Source organism: Mus pahari, chromosome 5, assembly GCF_900095145.1.
Source record: "Mus pahari chromosome 5, PAHARI_EIJ_v1.1, whole genome shotgun sequence".
NCBI classification, from domain to species: Eukaryota; Metazoa; Chordata; class Mammalia; order Rodentia; family Muridae; genus Mus; species Mus pahari.
Window position 1 is genome coordinate 110,097,056 of NC_034594.1, and position 17,259 is coordinate 110,114,314.

General features: G+C 52.3%; 2 protein-coding genes across 9 annotated transcripts in view; both read left to right on the forward strand.

Moving 5' to 3' along the window:
- Positions 1-7,611, forward strand: part of Lad1 (ladinin 1) — a 14,179-nt gene extending 6,568 nt beyond the window's left edge. Inside the window, exons 2-10 of the mRNA XM_021198862.1 lie at positions 602-739; positions 1,944-2,826; positions 3,511-3,615; positions 4,360-4,403; positions 5,554-5,626; positions 5,743-5,880; positions 6,184-6,270; positions 6,518-6,592; positions 6,952-7,611. Coding sequence (XP_021054521.1) covers positions 602-739; positions 1,944-2,826; positions 3,511-3,615; positions 4,360-4,403; positions 5,554-5,626; positions 5,743-5,880; positions 6,184-6,270; positions 6,518-6,592; positions 6,952-6,957 — 1,549 coding nt within the window. The 3' untranslated portion in view covers positions 6,958-7,611. The remainder of the gene's footprint in view (positions 1-601; positions 740-1,943; positions 2,827-3,510; positions 3,616-4,359; positions 4,404-5,553; positions 5,627-5,742; positions 5,881-6,183; positions 6,271-6,517; positions 6,593-6,951) is intronic.
- A 3,322-nt stretch (positions 7,612-10,933) lies between these two features.
- Positions 10,934-17,259, forward strand: part of Tnnt2 (troponin T2, cardiac type) — a 15,897-nt gene continuing 9,571 nt past the window's right edge. Inside the window, exons 1-4 of one of the 8 annotated variants that reach the window (XM_029538800.1) lie at positions 10,934-11,048; positions 15,284-15,335; positions 16,217-16,227; positions 16,331-16,342. In XM_029538800.1, coding sequence (XP_029394660.1) covers positions 15,298-15,335; positions 16,217-16,227; positions 16,331-16,342 — 61 coding nt within the window. In that variant the 5' untranslated portion in view covers positions 10,934-11,048; positions 15,284-15,297. The remainder of the gene's footprint in view (positions 11,049-15,283; positions 15,336-16,216; positions 16,228-16,330; positions 16,343-17,259) is intronic. The other 7 variants (XM_029538801.1, XM_021197572.2, XM_029538802.1 and 4 more) reach the window with 7 other exon arrangements.

Genomic DNA, 17,259 nt, shown 5'->3' on the forward strand with positions numbered 1-17,259 from the left:
CTATGTGTGTAATTACATATAATAAATAAATAAAGCTTTAAAAAAAATAAAGAAATAAAAAAAAGGGAAAAATTATATAATATGTTTCATTTGCTTTAATAGATTCAAAAGTGATCATTTTAACATGGAATTAATGTACAATCTTTCTTTTCTTCCTTTCCTCCCTCCCTCCCTCCCTCCGTCCCTCCCTCCGTCCCTCCCTCCCTCCCTTCCTCCCTTCCCTTCCCTTCCCTTCCCTTCCCCTTCCTTCCTTCCTTCCTTCCTTCCTTCCTTCCTTCCTTCCTTCCTTCTTTCTTTGACACAGACTTTCACTATGTAGCACAGGGTAGCCTTATATTCCTAGGCCCCAGTTTTCTAGCTGGCTGTTAGTACAGGCACAGTCCATCACAGAAAGTTACACCGTTTCAATGAGAAACTTTGCACTTCTCTTCTTCATCCTGGGTCTTTGAAATCTGGTGTGTATTCACACGTATAACCCATCTCCGTCCCAGTTATCTGCACTGGAAGGCCCTGGGGCCACCGGCAGCAGGGCTGCCTCCAGGCAAGCAGGTCTTCTCCAAGTCCGGCTCCGGGCTGTACTGACCCTACCTCCTTCTCCTAGCCTCGCCCGGCAGCGGACTTTGGAGGATGAAGAGGAACAGGAACGGGAACGCAGGCGGAGGCACCGCAACCTGAGTTCAACCACAGATGATGAATCTCCAAAACTCCCCCAGAATGGAGCTCAGAGATCTGTGGAGAGGTACTTGGCTGGGCTGGGTTCTGAACATCACTTCATCGTTCTGAGTGGAAGTGGGTGGGGTCTTAGCTGTCCCAGGAAGACGATGTGAAAACAGTTCGACCTGGTAAGGACTTGGTCCTGGGATAAGGCTGATGGTGGGAAGATGAACTTCAAATTCCTCGTCATCTCCAGACCCATCCTCAGCCCGAGCACAGTCCCTACCCTTGTGGACACACTCCTGGATGCTGTTTGGTGAACCTGTCCGTGAGCCTTACTCTGCTGGGCATTTTACGATGCGGCTCCCTTAAGTTCTCACGATGTCTGAGAGGCCACTGTTAATAACGTGTTTTACATCAGGGGAGACTCAGGGAAGCACGCTGACGCGCTGAGGTCCCGGATCACGTGCGTGTGGCCACCCACAGTGCTCATCCACATTTGTCAAACTTCCCTTATACAGGCTACCTCCTTATACTCTAATCCTCCCGACTCTGAGGGGAGCAAAGGGGGGCAGGTCATGACAGCTAGGTTTGGGGATTATGAGGGGAAGGAAGAGATGGGCAGAGAAGTTACTGGATGCTGCCTACGTGCTAGGGCTTTGCTCATCCCAGGAGCTTCCCAACAAGCTCAGTTTACAGAGTTGAAAGGCTCAGACAGTGAGTGGATGCACCTGAGATCACATGAGAAGTGGGGACGGGAGGCACAGACAGACAGACAGACAGACAGACTCCTCTAGATGGAGACCATTGCCTTAGAGTTTTACAAAGGGTTTTGTTTGTTTGTTTTCTTTATATTGCTCCCCCCCCCCCGCAATGAAGAAAGATCAGGCTGTGTCTCCTGGGTTAACCCAAACCCACTGTCCTCACTGTGTTCCTTCCGGACATACCAGTGTGACAGGCAGGGTAATAGAATGGTATCTCAGAAGACTTGGGTTGCTGCCACAGGCCTAGAACCTATAAAGCAGTTGCTTGATCAGTGTTGGCGATTGTGGTTGAACAGTTCACTGTCCTCTGTGATTTTTTTTTTTTAAGAGCCCAGAGTGCTTTGTTTAAGTGACACTGTACACATAGACTACACAGAAGTGATTATTTTAAAAATAGTGATGGGGAGGGAGAGGGAGCAGTCGGGAGGACAGAAGGTCTCACTGAGTCAGCTGTACTCGGGGTCATCCTCGCTCCTGATGTCACCTGATTCTGTCCACCTTCTTTCCCCGTGTCTTTTGATTCAGGCTGCCCAGTGTGGAGGAGGCAGAGGTCTCCAAGCCGTCGCCCCCAGCCTCCAAAGATGAAGATGAAGACTTCCAGGCCATTCTTAGAACCAGAAAGGAGCGGAGACAGAGGCGGCAGGTGGTAGAGGCTGTCCAGGCTCCGGTACAGGAGAGGCTAGAAGCAGAGGAGGAAAGAGACAGCCTGGGCCCTGAGCAGATCTCGTCACAGCCCCTTGTGCCTAAGAAGAAAGTGGAGGCCCTGCCTCGCCGGAGACTGAGCCGGGAGCAGAGAGGCCCTTGGGCCCAGGAAGAAGAGCACCTAAAGAGCAGAGAGCTTGCGGAAGGAGAAAAGGGGCTTCCAGAGGAGACAGTGGCTCAGCAGAAGACCTTGGTCTCTGAGAAAACGCCTGTCTCAGAGAAAACCCCAGTGCCTGCTAAGAGACTGGTTTCGGAGAAAGCCTGCCCCTCAGAGAAGGGGACAGCCACAGAGAAAGTGTCTCTGACTGAGAAAAGAGATAGCCCAGAGAAGTTGGTTCCAGAAAGAACAAGTGTGACAGAGAAGTCACCGGTCCCTGAGAAGACGCTTGTGTCTCTGAAGGCGGCAGCACCAGAGAGAAAGTCCCCTCCAGTTCTAGAAAAAGCCATCGTCTCTGAGAAGATGCAGGAGAGGAAGCTGGTGTCGGAGAAAGCATCCATCTTTGAGAAGTCGCTAGTCTCAGAGGCAAAGCCGACGCCAAAGAAGGCAGCAGTGTCAGAGCAGCCCCAGACTCCTGGGGGAAGCCAGGCCACCACAAGGGAGCCCAGAGGAAGGGCCCTCCCTGAGAAGAGCCCACCTTCTTCTGCAGAGCAGAGCACACCAGCCCCGCCGACCAAAGCCTCTCGCTTCCCACCCATCACACTCCAGGTTGGCGTCGTTCCTTTCTGTCTCTCTCTTGCCCTCCCTAGCAGACCTCACTGCAGTCCAGCCCTTGTGGCCTCTGGCTCCCTCGTGTCTTCCTCTTCTCCTATTTTTGAGCTGGCCTTGGTGGTTTCTTCACTCCTTGTCATTCCTCGCTCCTGTCAGAATAGGACACTGAGTCAGGGGCAGATTGTTGGGCCTGCCAGGGGCCATGTGCTGGGAGCATCTGGGTTCTCAAACCACGTCCTCATCCAGGTCCTAGACTCCAGCTCCTAAGCCATTTGCTTCTGCTCCGAGTCAGGGCAGTCTTGTCTCCTGTTCTCTACAGAGCCTCCCAGGGGAACCGGCACCCATTAAGTACGGGAGCCTTAGGCCACACAGCAAACTCTTAGGAAGCTTCGGATCCTTCCAAAACTAAAGCTCTGCCTGGTGGCCGGGCTACATGAGACTATATAGCCACTGCATGGCAGAGAGAGAGAGAGAGAGAGAGAGAGAGAGAGAGAGAGAGAGAGAGAGAGAGAGGCATAGGTAGTCCGACTGACTCTCTTCTTCCACTTGTAGCTTCTGGGATGAGCCAGACCACCTGAGGTCCCCCTGGAAGTTTGGGTTTGGGGGCTGCTTGGGCCTGGGAGCACCCTACAATTGTACTGAGGAAGACAGGCTCTCATATGATACCTTTGCTCCACTCAGGTGAAAATTCCCAGCAAGGATGAAGAGGCAGACACACCTTCCCCCACCCTGCTCACCTACAGCAGTTCCCTCAAACGCTCCAGCCCCAGGACCATCTCCTTCCGGGTAAGAGCCAGGGGACCCTAGTCATCCGTCAGCTGCAGAACACGCAAAGGACGCCAGGTACCCATAAGGCAAGAGCTGTAGGTTAGACAGCAGGAAGGGTCTCCTTAGAGACTGGATAGTGTGTGTGTGTGTGTGTGTGTGTGTGTGTGTGTGTGTGTGTGTGTGTGTGTGAGAATGAATGTGAGCAGCCCCACCTAGTGGATAAGATCAGGACTGCAGGAAGATGCACTTGCCAGACCAGATTGGCCTGTCACAAACAACCCTCTTGTGTCTTCATCAGTCCCTGTCTTTCCTTGGGAGATAGGGGCAGGGCAGAGAGCAGCAGGTTTCTCCCCAGTGTTCTCCGCCCCTGCCTTGCTGTGGTGTGATGAAATTGCAGAGTTTCATCTGGTCTGTCTCAATGCTTTTGTTTTCTGGGTCATCTGTTCCTCCATTGATTGAATGTGCCTTGTGCCCTTGGTGCGTGCTAGGCTCTGGGAAAGAGCTGGTAGGACTGAGGTTGACCAGAACTCCCAAGGCTCAAGGTCCCTGATGAGGTAGATCGGAATACAGGTTGTAGCAAGTGCCTTGGCAAGGTTGGCGAAACTGAGACAAGGCTTTGGACCCACCCTGGAGGGTACTTGGTACTTTGAGGTGGGGCTGATTCTCAGAAGTCAGATGCATCCTGAGAGCAAGGTTCCTCACTGGAGAGGGGACATGGACTTCCTGAGACCCTTACTTACCAACCTTACCTTCTTATTTCAGATGAGTCCCAGGAAAGACAACTCAGAAACAACCTTAACCCGCAGGTGAGCTGCCTGGAGGCCTTGCTGGCTTTTGTCTGGTCATGCATATATATATATATATATATATTCCACCTGTCATCATTGTGCCAGGCTGGGCCATAGGACGCATGAAGGAAGATAGAGGTTTTGCTTGTGGCTTTAAATCTGTCAGGGTGACAGGATCGACAAGAGGCCCCGGGGTTGAGTGAGATGGCACTGGGAGGGAATTGTCACCACAGCTTTGTGTGCTATGTCAGGGAGTCAAATACCTGTCCCATGACCCTTCCCATGCTAGGAGGAGACATAGTTTTGATGGGGCTCTGAAGAGGGAGGAAGCTTTGCTCTTGGCGTTGGAGTGGGGAAGGGTAAGAGAACGTTCCAGAAGGGAAGCTATGATTAAGACAAAGACAAAAACGACTCAGCTGTGGCAGGCCTAGAGTGGGGCCCAGGACCCTGCATGTTTAGTAAGTACCCTTGCTTTGTCACTCTGAGCCGAGCAGAGGGAGGATGGTACAGTGTGTGAGGGTGCGGGAGTAGGGGAACACAGACACACACAAATACAATTCGAAAATGTGTGCAGGCGTTACACGCTCCGTCCACCTCGGCTGTATCCCCTGCCTACTAAACCTTTAGTAAGAGCTCATGTTCCTAGGGCTGGGGCTGGGGCTGGGGTGGAGCAAGAGGAGAACAATGACAAGCCACTCATTTGAGACCATTGAACACATAGCCACCCAAGCAGCCAGATGTGGGGACAGCAGTGTGAACCAAGAGTGGAATCATAGGAGCGGTCATGACCACCCAGCCTGTGAGAGCTGAGGTGTTTTTAGTGGAGGTGACAGGGCGTGAGAGAGGAAAGGAGGAAGGAAACAGTGGGAAGCGCTTCTGATCCCGAGACTCTGAGACTCCAGATCAGGCAGGCAGGCTGTTCCTCAGAGGTGAGAAGGTTCCTGGAGTCTGTGGACTTCCTCCCTGCCCGAGTCAATGCAGTCCATTCTGCAGCGAAGGCATCCTCATGGCTTTCTGTCCTCCCTCTTTGCCAGCGAGATGGGGTGCCAGTGTGATGGGGTGCCAGGGGTGGGTTCTTCAAGCCCTGGAGACAGGTCTGGCCACCCTGCAGAATTTCACTCTGCACCCCCACCCCCCGTTTGTTTCACTCTGTCTTCCCTTCCTACAGTGCCAGCGTGAGGCTGCCAGCTAGCACCATCAAGCTAGGGGAGAAACTGGAGAGATACCACACAGCCATCCAGGTAGGAGCAGAGGGTATCTGTGAGGGCAGGAGCCGCCTCCAGGGTGGAAGGCATTGTTTGTGAACCTCATCCTCATCCCTGGTCCCAGCTCAGCCCTCGCATCTCTGATTTGGCAGAGGTCAGAATCTGTCAGGTCTCCAGGCTCCTCCCGAACTGAAGTCCTTGTCACGCCTGCCGGTGTAGCCAGCAAGCGCCACCTCTTTGAGAAGGAGCTGTCAGGCCAGAACCGCACAGAACCAACCTCCATCCGAAAGGTGAGGGCCAGATCCCAGATGCCGGGCTCTGACATCTTTGGAGCCTGGGCCTAACCCTTGGCAAGGTTAGAAACGGTATTGTCTGTCAATGCTGGCAGGACCTTGATTTGACATTTGTGTCTCTGAGGTTGAGTCTCCTTAACTAGGTGCACAACTCCCCAGGGTGGGGCCTATCCCAGGTACACATAGCTTGTACTATGTGACAGTGTGGTGGACAGAATCTTGTCCCCATTCTAGGGTCTTTGGAAGAGCCTTACTGTGGTCAGGGACTCTGAACCCTAAAGGTGGACATTTTCTTTCTAGGAGAACCTGCGTCTGTCAGGGGTTGTGACATCAAGACTTAACCTGTGGATCAGCAAGACCCAGGATTCGGGAGACCAACGTCCTCAGGTATCCTCACCCATGTGCTTCTTACAAGAAGGTCAGAGGAGGGATAGGCCCAGCAACAATGGGTCATTTCAGAAGTGGAGCTGGTGGTAAGGGCTGTGGGGTAAGGACACAGTCTGTGGGTGACAGCTGCACAGAGTCTCCTCTGGGTCCCCTTCCCTTCAGGAAGAACAAAGGCATCTGGACTAGGGGACAGGTGGGGGACTCAAGTTCCTCTTTACCCTTGTCTGAGTTCCTGCCTTTTACTCAGGAGGTACGGAAAGAGGCATCAGTCACCAAGAGGGCTCAATGGGGAAGCAAGCCGTCCATATCCCTGGATGCAGAGGTCAGTGGGGCGGGGCCGGGGAGGAGGGGGACTGGCCCTGAGATACAGTGGGAGGCCCCCAAACCTGTCCAAGTGCTTCCTCTTAAGTGGGTTGCAGTTTGGAGTTGTGTGGTCTGAGTGTCCGGGTTCTGTCTGTCCCTGTGTTCTCGGATGACCAACCCTTGAGAATGATGGGAGCCCCTGCACTGGCTTGGCTGAGCTGTAGTTTGGGTCCCCCATCTAACCATTAGGTTTCGGGTCCCTTACCCAGTGTGGGCGAAGGCTTGGTTGTCCAAAGGTGTGCCTTCTTATCCAGAGGTGCCCTCTCCCACAGCCCTAGGAGTTCCCTTCCCTTGTTCTAATTGGCCTTTGTCCCACAGGTGTGACAAGTCCTGTCAGGACAGACCTGCAGACCTGCATCCCAAGGGCCCTTCATCATGCCGGCCCCTCTCCCGCAGAGCCCCTGACTCTTGCAGACCCCACTCCCTTCCTGCCCCTGCATCAGTCTGGTCAGGGCCCTCAGGGGCCAGGAACATGACTGCCACTCCTCCAGCCCCTCTCCGCCCAGACTGTGGGCAGATGTTCTCTGGTACTTTCTTGTCCCGCTGAAGGTACAATGTATCCTGAACCCGGGAAAGCGCTAGAGCACAGCCCTGGCCCCTCAGCCATGGAGCGTCCCTATCCTCCCTAGGGACTGCCTCCCTTTCTCCTGCTCACTTCTACCATCAAGCTGGGCGATTTTGCCAACTGCAGAGTTACACGTCTTACCTTCTCCCGGCAGGCACTCTGAGTGCCTGTGATGTCTCCACACTGAGTCCTCGACCTATTTACCACTCCCTGAGGCTTGTTCAAGCCAGACTGAAGAGGAGTTACCAGGGGCTGCCCATGTGCTACACCCCCCCTGCTTGTGCTGTGTTCCCCACCCTCCTGTTGCCCTGATCAGGAAGGCAGTGCCTTTTCGTCTTACCACATGCCTTACTCTCAGCCAGAAAAGCCTTTCCCAGGAAGGATCTGATAAACTCATTCAGTCTCAGGTGTAAGTGTCTGGTAATGTCGCTGGCTTTGCTCTCACAGGTTTTGCGTTCCTTCGGAATCAAGTGCAGGGAGTGTCTGGTAATGTCGCTGGCTTTGCTGGAAGAAGAAGCACAACCCTCATTCCCATCTTTTCTCATTTTAAGGTCCTAGTTTTGTGACTTAATTGTGCATACCTGGTGTCCAGAGAGATGTCTCAGCAGTTAAGAACCCTGGCTGCTCTTCAGGGGACGTAGGCTCAATTCCCAGCACCTATACATTAGCTTATAAATGTCTGAAACCCCACTTTTAGGGAATCTGTAGGCACTGCATATACACATGGTGCACAGTTATACATGCAAGCAAGGCACACATAAAATAAAAATCATTTAAGAGCGCAGAATTTCACATACCCTCCATTCCCTACTTTTCTCCCCAGGCTTCCTCCTCCCGGTCCTCAGTACCATGGCCCCATGTGTGCTTGTAGAATGCTGAGCCACTCCGAAATGCACAACAAACCCTGCAACTCTGTTATGGCCAGAGTCTGAAAGAGGTTACAGTCTTAAGCCATTCCAGCTCTTATTCCCAATCGATTACTCTGAATTCGCCTAGAACAGCCTTGAGGGAGAATGGGTGAAGGCTGCTCAGACCCTCTTGCCTGGGGCATCCCAGTCTCTCAGTTATGGCTAGTCAGTACAACACTGGGTCCCTGCTCCCCTAGTTTATGGAGCAGAAGCAGTCAGTCCCTCCTGTCTTTTTGTCCTGGGTGAAGGCCCTTTGTTCAGGGGACAGAGGTCCTCAGACTCTCCGTGTGCTCACACTTCAGCATCCAGGCCTGGCTTACCCCTGAGAGCCTCCTGCAGCTGATCTCATCTTTTTGCTGGGCTGGAGGTGGAGGGAACAGACCCTGAAGACCTGCCTGGAACATCCCATATGTCCTGAGAAGGACTTAATCTGCAGTTGAGTGTTAATGTAAATCTGGGCGGGGCAGGGAAGGTAGCTCTGTGCCACCCAGGCAGTGGAGGGTGTAACTGCTCTGGTTGGGCTGAGGACCTTCATTGGGACCCCAGGCCCTTCCCTTCTCTGAATTCCAGAAGTTCAGGCAGGTGACCTCAAAGGGCTTTGGGGTGTTCATGATGCAAATTTTGGGAGGTTCCTTGGCACGTGAAGCTCTGTAGCAAGCGAAGCTGTCCTATGGACTTTTAGAAGAGGCTCATGGTGTTCTCTGGAACAGTGGAGAGGCTGTTGATCGGGTGCAGGCTTAAAGTGGTGTGGGCTCTGTCTGCATCCCCTCTTTGGGATGCCCACTGAGGGCAGACAGTTGGTGGTGGGAGTGCTGGGGCAGCTGCATTCCACGGCTGCTTCTGCCTCCTGCTTCGCTTTGGAGACAGCTGATGAACAAGGGTGTGTATGTGTGTGTATGTGTGTGTGTGTGTGTGTGTGTGTGTGTGTAGGAGGTGACATTTGAATGCCCCCTGGAGGCACTCTACTCTGCCTCCCTGCTCTGCTGCTGCGGTGGCCTGGGGACATCCTGTCATCGAGTGGGTATCCAGTGTGCACCAGCCCGCGTGCTTCTTCTGATTTTCTGCCTATCTGCCTAGGCCTGTTTTTTTGTATTGACCAGACCTCTAAGTTCGGAGCCATCTTGCTATGCACCAGTGTGGCTGCCAAGAAGTGGCTGTCTGGATAAAGTCCCACACCTAAGATACTCAGAACCCATTGGTTTTCTTGGAGGAGGGTGCTCTGTGTGCATAGATACCCTGATTCCTCTTTCAGGCATCCATGAATCTGGCTATGGCCTGTTTGAAAGGTTATCAGCTCGCTTGGAGAGTAGTTTAAGTTCCGGGAGGAAAAATCACTTGTTAACTCCTGGAGATTCTAGACTGAGATACAATGCAAAAACTGGGGCTTTGGTGGGCTAGGGTGGGAAGGGGAAGCAGGCTGTCTTTGCTCTTTATGAGGTCAGTCTGGCTTCTGCACCCATTATCCCTCTGAGTCTTCTCCCTCCCTCTGCCTTTCCCAAGTCCCCCAGATTTCCTGAGCTCTCCCTTTCCTGGGATGTTATTACCCCCCCATCCCACCCCACCCCACCTCCTGCCTGTGGCTCTGCCTGTCCTGCTGCCGACCTGCTGGCAACATGGAGACACACATGTCTCAGGCTAAGCCTGGGGCTAGGGATCAAAGCCACTGGGCTCAGAGGCTGCTAGGGACCATGGGAAGGGAACTGGGTCAGCTGAATGATGGGTGAGTTGGCTGGTAGTGTGGACATCTTGTGTGCAGAGGACCCTTACAAGGACTTTGGAATAGAGTGAGCCTTGTCCCTCTGAAGCGGTAGAACTAAAGGAGACCAGGAAAGATGAGATGGCAGGGGCTGGGCGAATCTGGTGTACTTGGTGTGAACGAGAGACGGAATCTAACAGTGTCTGGAAGGGTCAGGAATCTTCAGGGCTTGGGGCACCTGGAAAGCTGGGCCTGGTTGGGGGTAGTGCACATCCTTCAGATTCTGCTGGGACCTGCTGAGAAGACTGGAGTGGAGGGAGTCAACTGCCCCCCCAACTTAGTTTCCTTTTAGTTTTCATCATCCCCTGAGCCCCACCTTGTGCCAGTCACTCTGTGTGGGCTGGTGGACATAAATGTTCAAGCTGCAGTACAAACTTGGTCCTGATCTTATGGATCTTTTGATCTAACGGGCAAGCCGGACACGGCAGGTCGCCATGACCACAGTCTCTAAGCCTGGGGAGAATTCCAATGATCCTCTCTACCGCACTCTTACTGCCAGACTAAGGAGAGTGGCCACTCAGGTAACCTCCTCCAGCCATTGGAGGCCACTTCTGTGAGGATGACACAGTGTGTGGCCTTGGGGCTCATGGAGAAGACTGAGTAGCAAAGCCTGCAGAGCCATCTATCTGCCCGAGGCCACTTGGCTCAGGAGAAGCAGCCAGCAGCTCAGAGGACATCTTCACCCCCAGCCTCATGTTCGACAGAGGTCTTGCCCTTTGTTCCCTAGGACCTGGCTCAGAGGCTCGTGTAGTGTCTCTGAGGTTGACTTCTGCCCTCAACTCTGCTCCCAGCCTGCCCTTTCTGGGCCTGGGCTCCTGGCATCTGCTTTATCGGGGGATTCTCAAGAGGGACAGCTGGTTTATGTTACAAGCCTGTTCCCTGCATATCTGCTCTGGTTTTAAATAGCTTTATCTGAGCAGCTGGAGGACCACATGAGCTTATATGGCGTGGGGTACTTATTCTTTTAGCCCTGTGCCGGGCACCTGCCAAAATAGCAGCCGACACCCCCCATTGTGTCGTGCTCCCCCCCCCCATCTCCTGCCTCACATTCCTCCCTCCTCGGGGCTTGGCTCACAAGGCCCCAGCCCACATGCCTGCTTAAAGCTCTCCCCATGCCCTGCCCTCAGCCAGTCCCTGCTGAGGCTGTGCAGATACCTCAAGACCTGTGTGCAGTCCCTGTTCGGAGGTAAGACGAGGGGAAGCTCTAGGAAGGGGCCGAGATCAGTGGGAGAACATGAGGGGTTTGGTCCTGACATCTTTCCTTAGTCTTTTGCTTGTGCCCAGCCCGAGTGGTTACCAGGAGATCCATGGCCCTTTCTAGAGAGGAGAACACCTACCTCCACGTTCAGAGTGGGTGTTTCCAGGCCAGACTCTAACGTGAGTGCCGTGGAGTGGAGAGAGCTTGCATTCTTGACGGGAAGCGAGGTGGAGGTCCCGGTCTGCCCCTGGAGAAACTTTGTGGCTTCAAAGTCTTGACTAGATTGTTTTCCCTCCCAAGACCTTGTATTATTTATGAGTAGAGTAGCCTAGATCATTGCCGGGCCATTAAATACAACAGAACCCTAACCAGTTGGATTTCTCAGATTTAGGTTAAGGACTACCCACACCTTTCTTCTAGAGGCCTAGAGAGCAGGGTAAGACCATGGCTACATTAGCTGTGAGGGTCTAGCTCTCAAGATCAGGAACGAAGATGCTGTCCTAGAAGCACCGAGAAGGGAGAAATGTGCAGAGTCAGATGGGGCTCCTCCAAGGAGATGCACCATCTCCGCTGGGCTTCTGGGACCAGGTGGGATTCCACTCCTGGAGGAGGTCTAGGGTGGCTAGTACTAGGGGGCGTGGGGGGCGCAGAGGAGTCCAGATTCCTTCCCAGGAGAGGCGGGCTAAGCTTGTCAACATTGGAAAGGTTTCCCTGCGATCCACTATGTCCCTGCCAGTGTGGCCCTTGCTTCACCCCAACCTGCCCTTAGGGATGGCTCTTGTTCAGGGCCTTCACATTGTAGGTGGCTTTTCTGACTTCTGGGATAGTGAGGGATTGTTCAGGCTGTAATTGCTCCGAGGGTAAGACATTTCCAGCGCATTCCCCAGGGAGTCCGGCTGGGCAGCCACCTGACCTCCAGGATTGCTCCTCTGACCCTCTTCTCACAGGACAAGGCCTCCTTCCCTCAGGGCAGAAGAATCTGAGGGGATCAAGTTGCCTTTGCCCCTCCCTCAGCTCATGGGCCAACAGCTGGAGTTTTAGGAAGATTCCAGCTTAATGCTGTGGACGAGGGCTGAAGGACGGAGCCTGAGGTCCTCAGGCATGGCAAGGCCAGAATCTGAAGCTAAGCTCTTTTATAGGTAAAATGATTAAAGCTTCAGAGAGCTTAAGTGACCAGCCTAAGGCCACATAGTAAAAGCTGGGCTTAAAACTTAGACCTTTTGATCCCCAAAGAGCTTCTGTTGTTTTTCTTTATTGCCCATGAAAGGTGACCCCTGTGACTTGTTGTGAGGGTAAGAAGCTGGCGAAAGTGTAGGACCCTGGGGACATGCTCCTAGTCACCCCTCTAGTTCCCCCCTCTCCTCCCATTTGGTAGCCCTCAGGCTCAGCGTCCCCTTAGTTTACCTGGCTTAGGTGTGGTCCCCTGTGGGAGCATTTCTTAGTGCTCTCAGTGCTCTTTTGGGATGCATATCCTGGTGTTCCTGGGGACAGGAGCCAAGGTGCTCCTACTTCCTCTCATCTGCCCCAGCAATTCTAAGCTTGTGGGAGGGCAGGAGAGAAACCCTGGGGCAGCCACACACCCCCTTCCAGAACATTCCCCTCATCCCCATCCCAGGCAATGGGCTCCTCCTCACAGGTTCTGATAGCTCCCCTGGGGTTTGGACAAGGTGAGTCTACTACCAGACCCCTGGACTCAGGAGTGGCCGTGCTCATCCTGAGGTCTACGTAGAGGTCATCTGGTGTCCAAATCTCATTAGAACACAGCTCCGCCCACTGTTAAGGCACCTTACACATTTGGCAGCCCCTTTTCACTATCTTAATATGGGGGACAGGGCAGGTCAGGGTGACATGTTGCATGGGGCTGCTGTCCGGAGTTCCACTTGAGCAGAGCCCCTCCCCATAGTCTTGGTCCTACTCCAGCAGAGGGAGCAAAGCGAGGACTTGCTTTGCTTGTGCCCAGCCGAGCAGACCTGGACCAGTCCCAAGCCGCAGTGAGTTCTGAGTCTGAGGCAGTCTCTACTTAGAGCATCCGGGAACTCCCGGCTTCCTGGACTCCTGTCTATGTCAAGGGTGGCCTTGTGCTGCCCATCAGTGCAATTAGCAGTGCGTTGCATCTCATGGATGTCCGTAGATGTGCACCTGGGGTCTCAGCCCTCTTCTCTGCACTGGGATATACCTGGGAAGCTGGAGAAGGCAAGGGCAGGACCAACTGTATCCCAGACTTCTGTACTGGAAATGTGGGTCAGACTCCAGGGGATGGCTTCAGTGTGGGCAGGAAGCAGGACACAAGAGAAAGACACAAGGGTGGTTCTGTCAATCACGTGGCTTCTACCGCTCTTGAGTTTATCACACTGTGGGCTTGTACACCTCCCCTTTGCCCTTTATTTTGTCAGGAAGATTATATTGCAAAGGACAAGGGGCGTTGTTCACATTTCAGTGTGCTAGTGTCTTTGGGCTAGGCACTGAGATGCCTTCAGGATTTGGGTTATAATAAAAAGGGTTAAGTTTGTAGGCCAGGTCAGGCTACGGCACTATCTCTAATCATGACATTCTGTTGCATACAGCACAGGGGAGGAGATATTTCCCAAAGGGAATTATGTTTTAGGAAAATGCATGACCTTTCCAATGTCACAGTCAAGGACTCTAGGGAGGCAGCATTCAATGGCAGATGAATGTCATGCTAAGACCTTACTCTTTCCACCTCTCCCCATGGCTTCTTGTGACTACAGAGTTCATACGACTACACCTGGCCATGTCTAGGCATCCGCTCATTCATATCTGCTGGATCCTCACAGGGTCCCTTAGCGGGGATGTCTGCACTCCATCATTTAGAGAGAACCGAACCGAGGTTCATCTGTGCACCGGCACCTCAGCATCTAACAGAAGGGAGCCTGAAGCCATTGCTGCTCCTGCCACAGTTAAAGGAACATCTCCACAGGTTTCCCAGGGAAACCCTGAAGTTGGAATCTTTATTGAGATTGTGTGGACTATTACGCAGCTCTAATACAAAAGGGCTGGAGTGGTGGCTCAGCACCTAAGAACACATACTTAAGGATCCAAAGTAGGGTCCCAACATCCATGTCAGGTGGCTCACAATTACCTGTAACTCCAGCTTTAGGGGCTCTGAATTCCTCTTCTGAATGTACCTGAACTCATGTGCACACATACTCACACAGACACACATAATACAAATTTTAAAAATCTAAAAAAAAAAAAAAAAAAGATTACAGAAAGTTTCTTGTGCTCTGTTGTCTTGCATTCTCTAGACAATAATAATTATATAGTGTAACATCAAAATATACAGTGTATAGTTACCGATTCAGTTTATATGCACTCTCAGACCTCCATGCCCCCTGCATCACTTGTATGGTGTTTGGGTTGAATTCTAGACAGTTTTAACCTGAAAGGTATGTGATCATCCCTACAGCCAAGACCCACAAGGGAACCTGTGAGATGGCTCAGCGGTAAGAACACTTGTCACCAAACCTGACAACCCGAGTTCGATCCCTGGGACCTACAAGCTGGAAGACGAAAATCAGTTGTCCTCTGACCTCCACACATCTCCTATAACATTCGTGCTGCACAAATACATTTTTGAAAGGTCAATAAGGACCCCTGGTGCACATTTTTATTACCATTTCCACTTCCCTTGTGTCTTCCGTGAGAGTCCCGATGACTTGCTCTCCATCTTTATAATCTCACCACTTCAAGAAAGCTAACAAAGGAATCAACCGCAGAGCTGGAGTCATTCCGCATACGACCGTTACAGTTGGCTTTTCTCATGAGGGCAGAAACTTGAGAAAATGTAATAGTCGCTTATCTCTTTTAATGGTTGAGTTCTACTCTGTGCAGGGCTCCAGTTCTTGCCACCAGCTTCCCAGGGGAGCTCCATGCCAGGATGGAAATGTCCAGTGAGAACAGAAATGGGTGTTCACTGGGATTCTCTGCTCCCCTGAAAAGTGGGGAAACAAGGACTAACCTTTCTCGGAGGATTACAAATAGGAACAAATGAAATCCAGGGTGGCACGCCTGCTCAGGGGCAGGGAACTGGGGAACACCAGTTGGCTGCCTTGCTGTGTGGTTCAGGTGTCACGGTTGCTTCCTTGCAGAGGAAGAAACTAGCTTCCCGCTAGTCACACAGTGGAGTCTAGCTAGGTGCAGAGGGCTCCTGTGGGAGGCAGTCGTACTTTCTCCCCTGCAGTGACGTTTTTCTCTTTCTGGAGGGAGAGCCAAGAGCATGTCTGACGCCGAGGAGGTGGTGGAGGAGTACGAGGAGTAAGTATTGGGAGCATCCTGTCTCCTGTGTTGTCCCCTCACACCCACCCGTGAGCCATCCGCAACTCTCATCCTAGAAGGAGTGGCCGTGCCTGTTTGCAGGATGTAGAGTTGGGATTTCTTCCCTTCCTTCCTATTTCTGTAGCTCTGATTAGCACATCCCAGGCAGACCTCAGGCTGGGGACTTTGGGAATACAGGACTCAGTTCCAGGGCCAGCAGGGTCTTACTTTACTGGTGCACTGGCCACCAGTAGGGAAGCTGAGAAGCTGGGGCTGTTGAAACTACCAACAGTTCAACAGCTCCCCCAGGTCTCAAGTCACCCCACAGTGCCCGTCTACGGGCCTGTTCTGGAGAAGCCAAAGGTGACACAAGTATTCCGTAGAGAGGTGTCCTCAGGGAGGTCACGCAGATTCCCACAGAGCCTCCTTTCCCTTGGAGCTGCTGAGATAGGAACCATGGAAGGAGTTAGCAAAGGCATGGAACACGCAGCTGTGGCACAGGAACTTGGGGAGGCAGAAGTGTGGAGAAGGTAGGCCTCACTTGACAGCATCTGGAGAGAGACTTGGGAGAAGGGCTCTCTAAAAAGAACTGTCTGGGAGAACTTAGAGGTGAGGTGAGAAGAAGAACTGGCAGGCATGCTGGACGCCAAGGTTGTTGACATAGAAGTTTGCTGGGGAGAGGGCAGACAGTGCTGGCTAAGAAGGGTGAACCAGACTGCCTTTGCAGGGCAGGGCAGAAAAGAGATGCCATTTGAACCAGAAAAGGGGGTTGGCTGGCTTCAGGGAAAGGTCAGTGTGTGTGTGTGTGTGTGTGTGTGTGTGTGTGTGTGTGTGTGTGTAGCATGTGCTTTGGTACTGACAGCATCTTCTTTCATATTCAGGGAACAGGAAGGTAAGAGCTCATGGGGATACCCACACAGACGCAGGACAGTATGGCTGGAATCTGACGCACCCTGTCTCTCTTCTCTTTTGCCCTGGTCTTCTCTTACGAGCAGAAGCTGTGGAAGGTATGTTCCTTGGGCAGGTGGGGAGCCAGAGAGGAGTATCAGGAGGCCAGTGTTTCTGGGAAAAAAGTTTGTCTTTGCCCTGAACACCTAGATGAGCAGAGATGTTATAAATAATCATGTCTGTATATGTGTGTGTATAAAACACACACACACAAACACACACATGAAAACTTTGAAATGTATGCCAACAAGAAAAGAATGATTCCCACACTCTCATCACTCAGTCCCCGCCATCGTAAGCGTAGCCAATCTTTTATCTTCAGCTGATCCCAGCTGTTCTGGAGAGACCCCCCCAAGCCATCCTCAGATACACGCATTACTATTTCAGTACATAGTTAAGGATGTGTGGGCTGGAGAGATGGCTCAGCATTTCAGAGCACTGACTGCTTTTCCAGAAGATCCAGGCTCAATTCCTGGTACCCACATAGTGGTTCACAACGTATCTAACTCCAATTTCAGAGGGATCTGACAGAAACAGAGGAGCCATTTCTGCAAGGTGTCCCCCTACAGTACCCCCCCTCATCTTCCAGGCCATAATGCCCCTGTGACTCCTGGCTTCTCTACCACAGGCAGGCTGCAGCCTGGCCTGCAGTGGTATGGTAAAGGCATATCCTGTCTGGACAGAAGGCAATGGGTCTTTGAAGGTCTAGGCGCTGTACCTCCCGGCTTTCCAGGCCTTCTGGCCACTCAAGAGGCAGGAGCAGAAAATGCCCACAAACGCCATTTCGGGTCTTCAAGAGCCATTAGAAAAATCACTCACCCTGGTCCATCTAGCATTCATACCACTGAGTTAAATCTCCAAACCATGGCCCTTACATTCTTTCTCTTTCTTTCTTTCTTTCTTTCTTTCTTTCTTTCTTTCTTTCTTTCTTTCTTTCTTTCTTTCTTTCTTTCTTTCTTCCTTCCTTCCTTCCTTC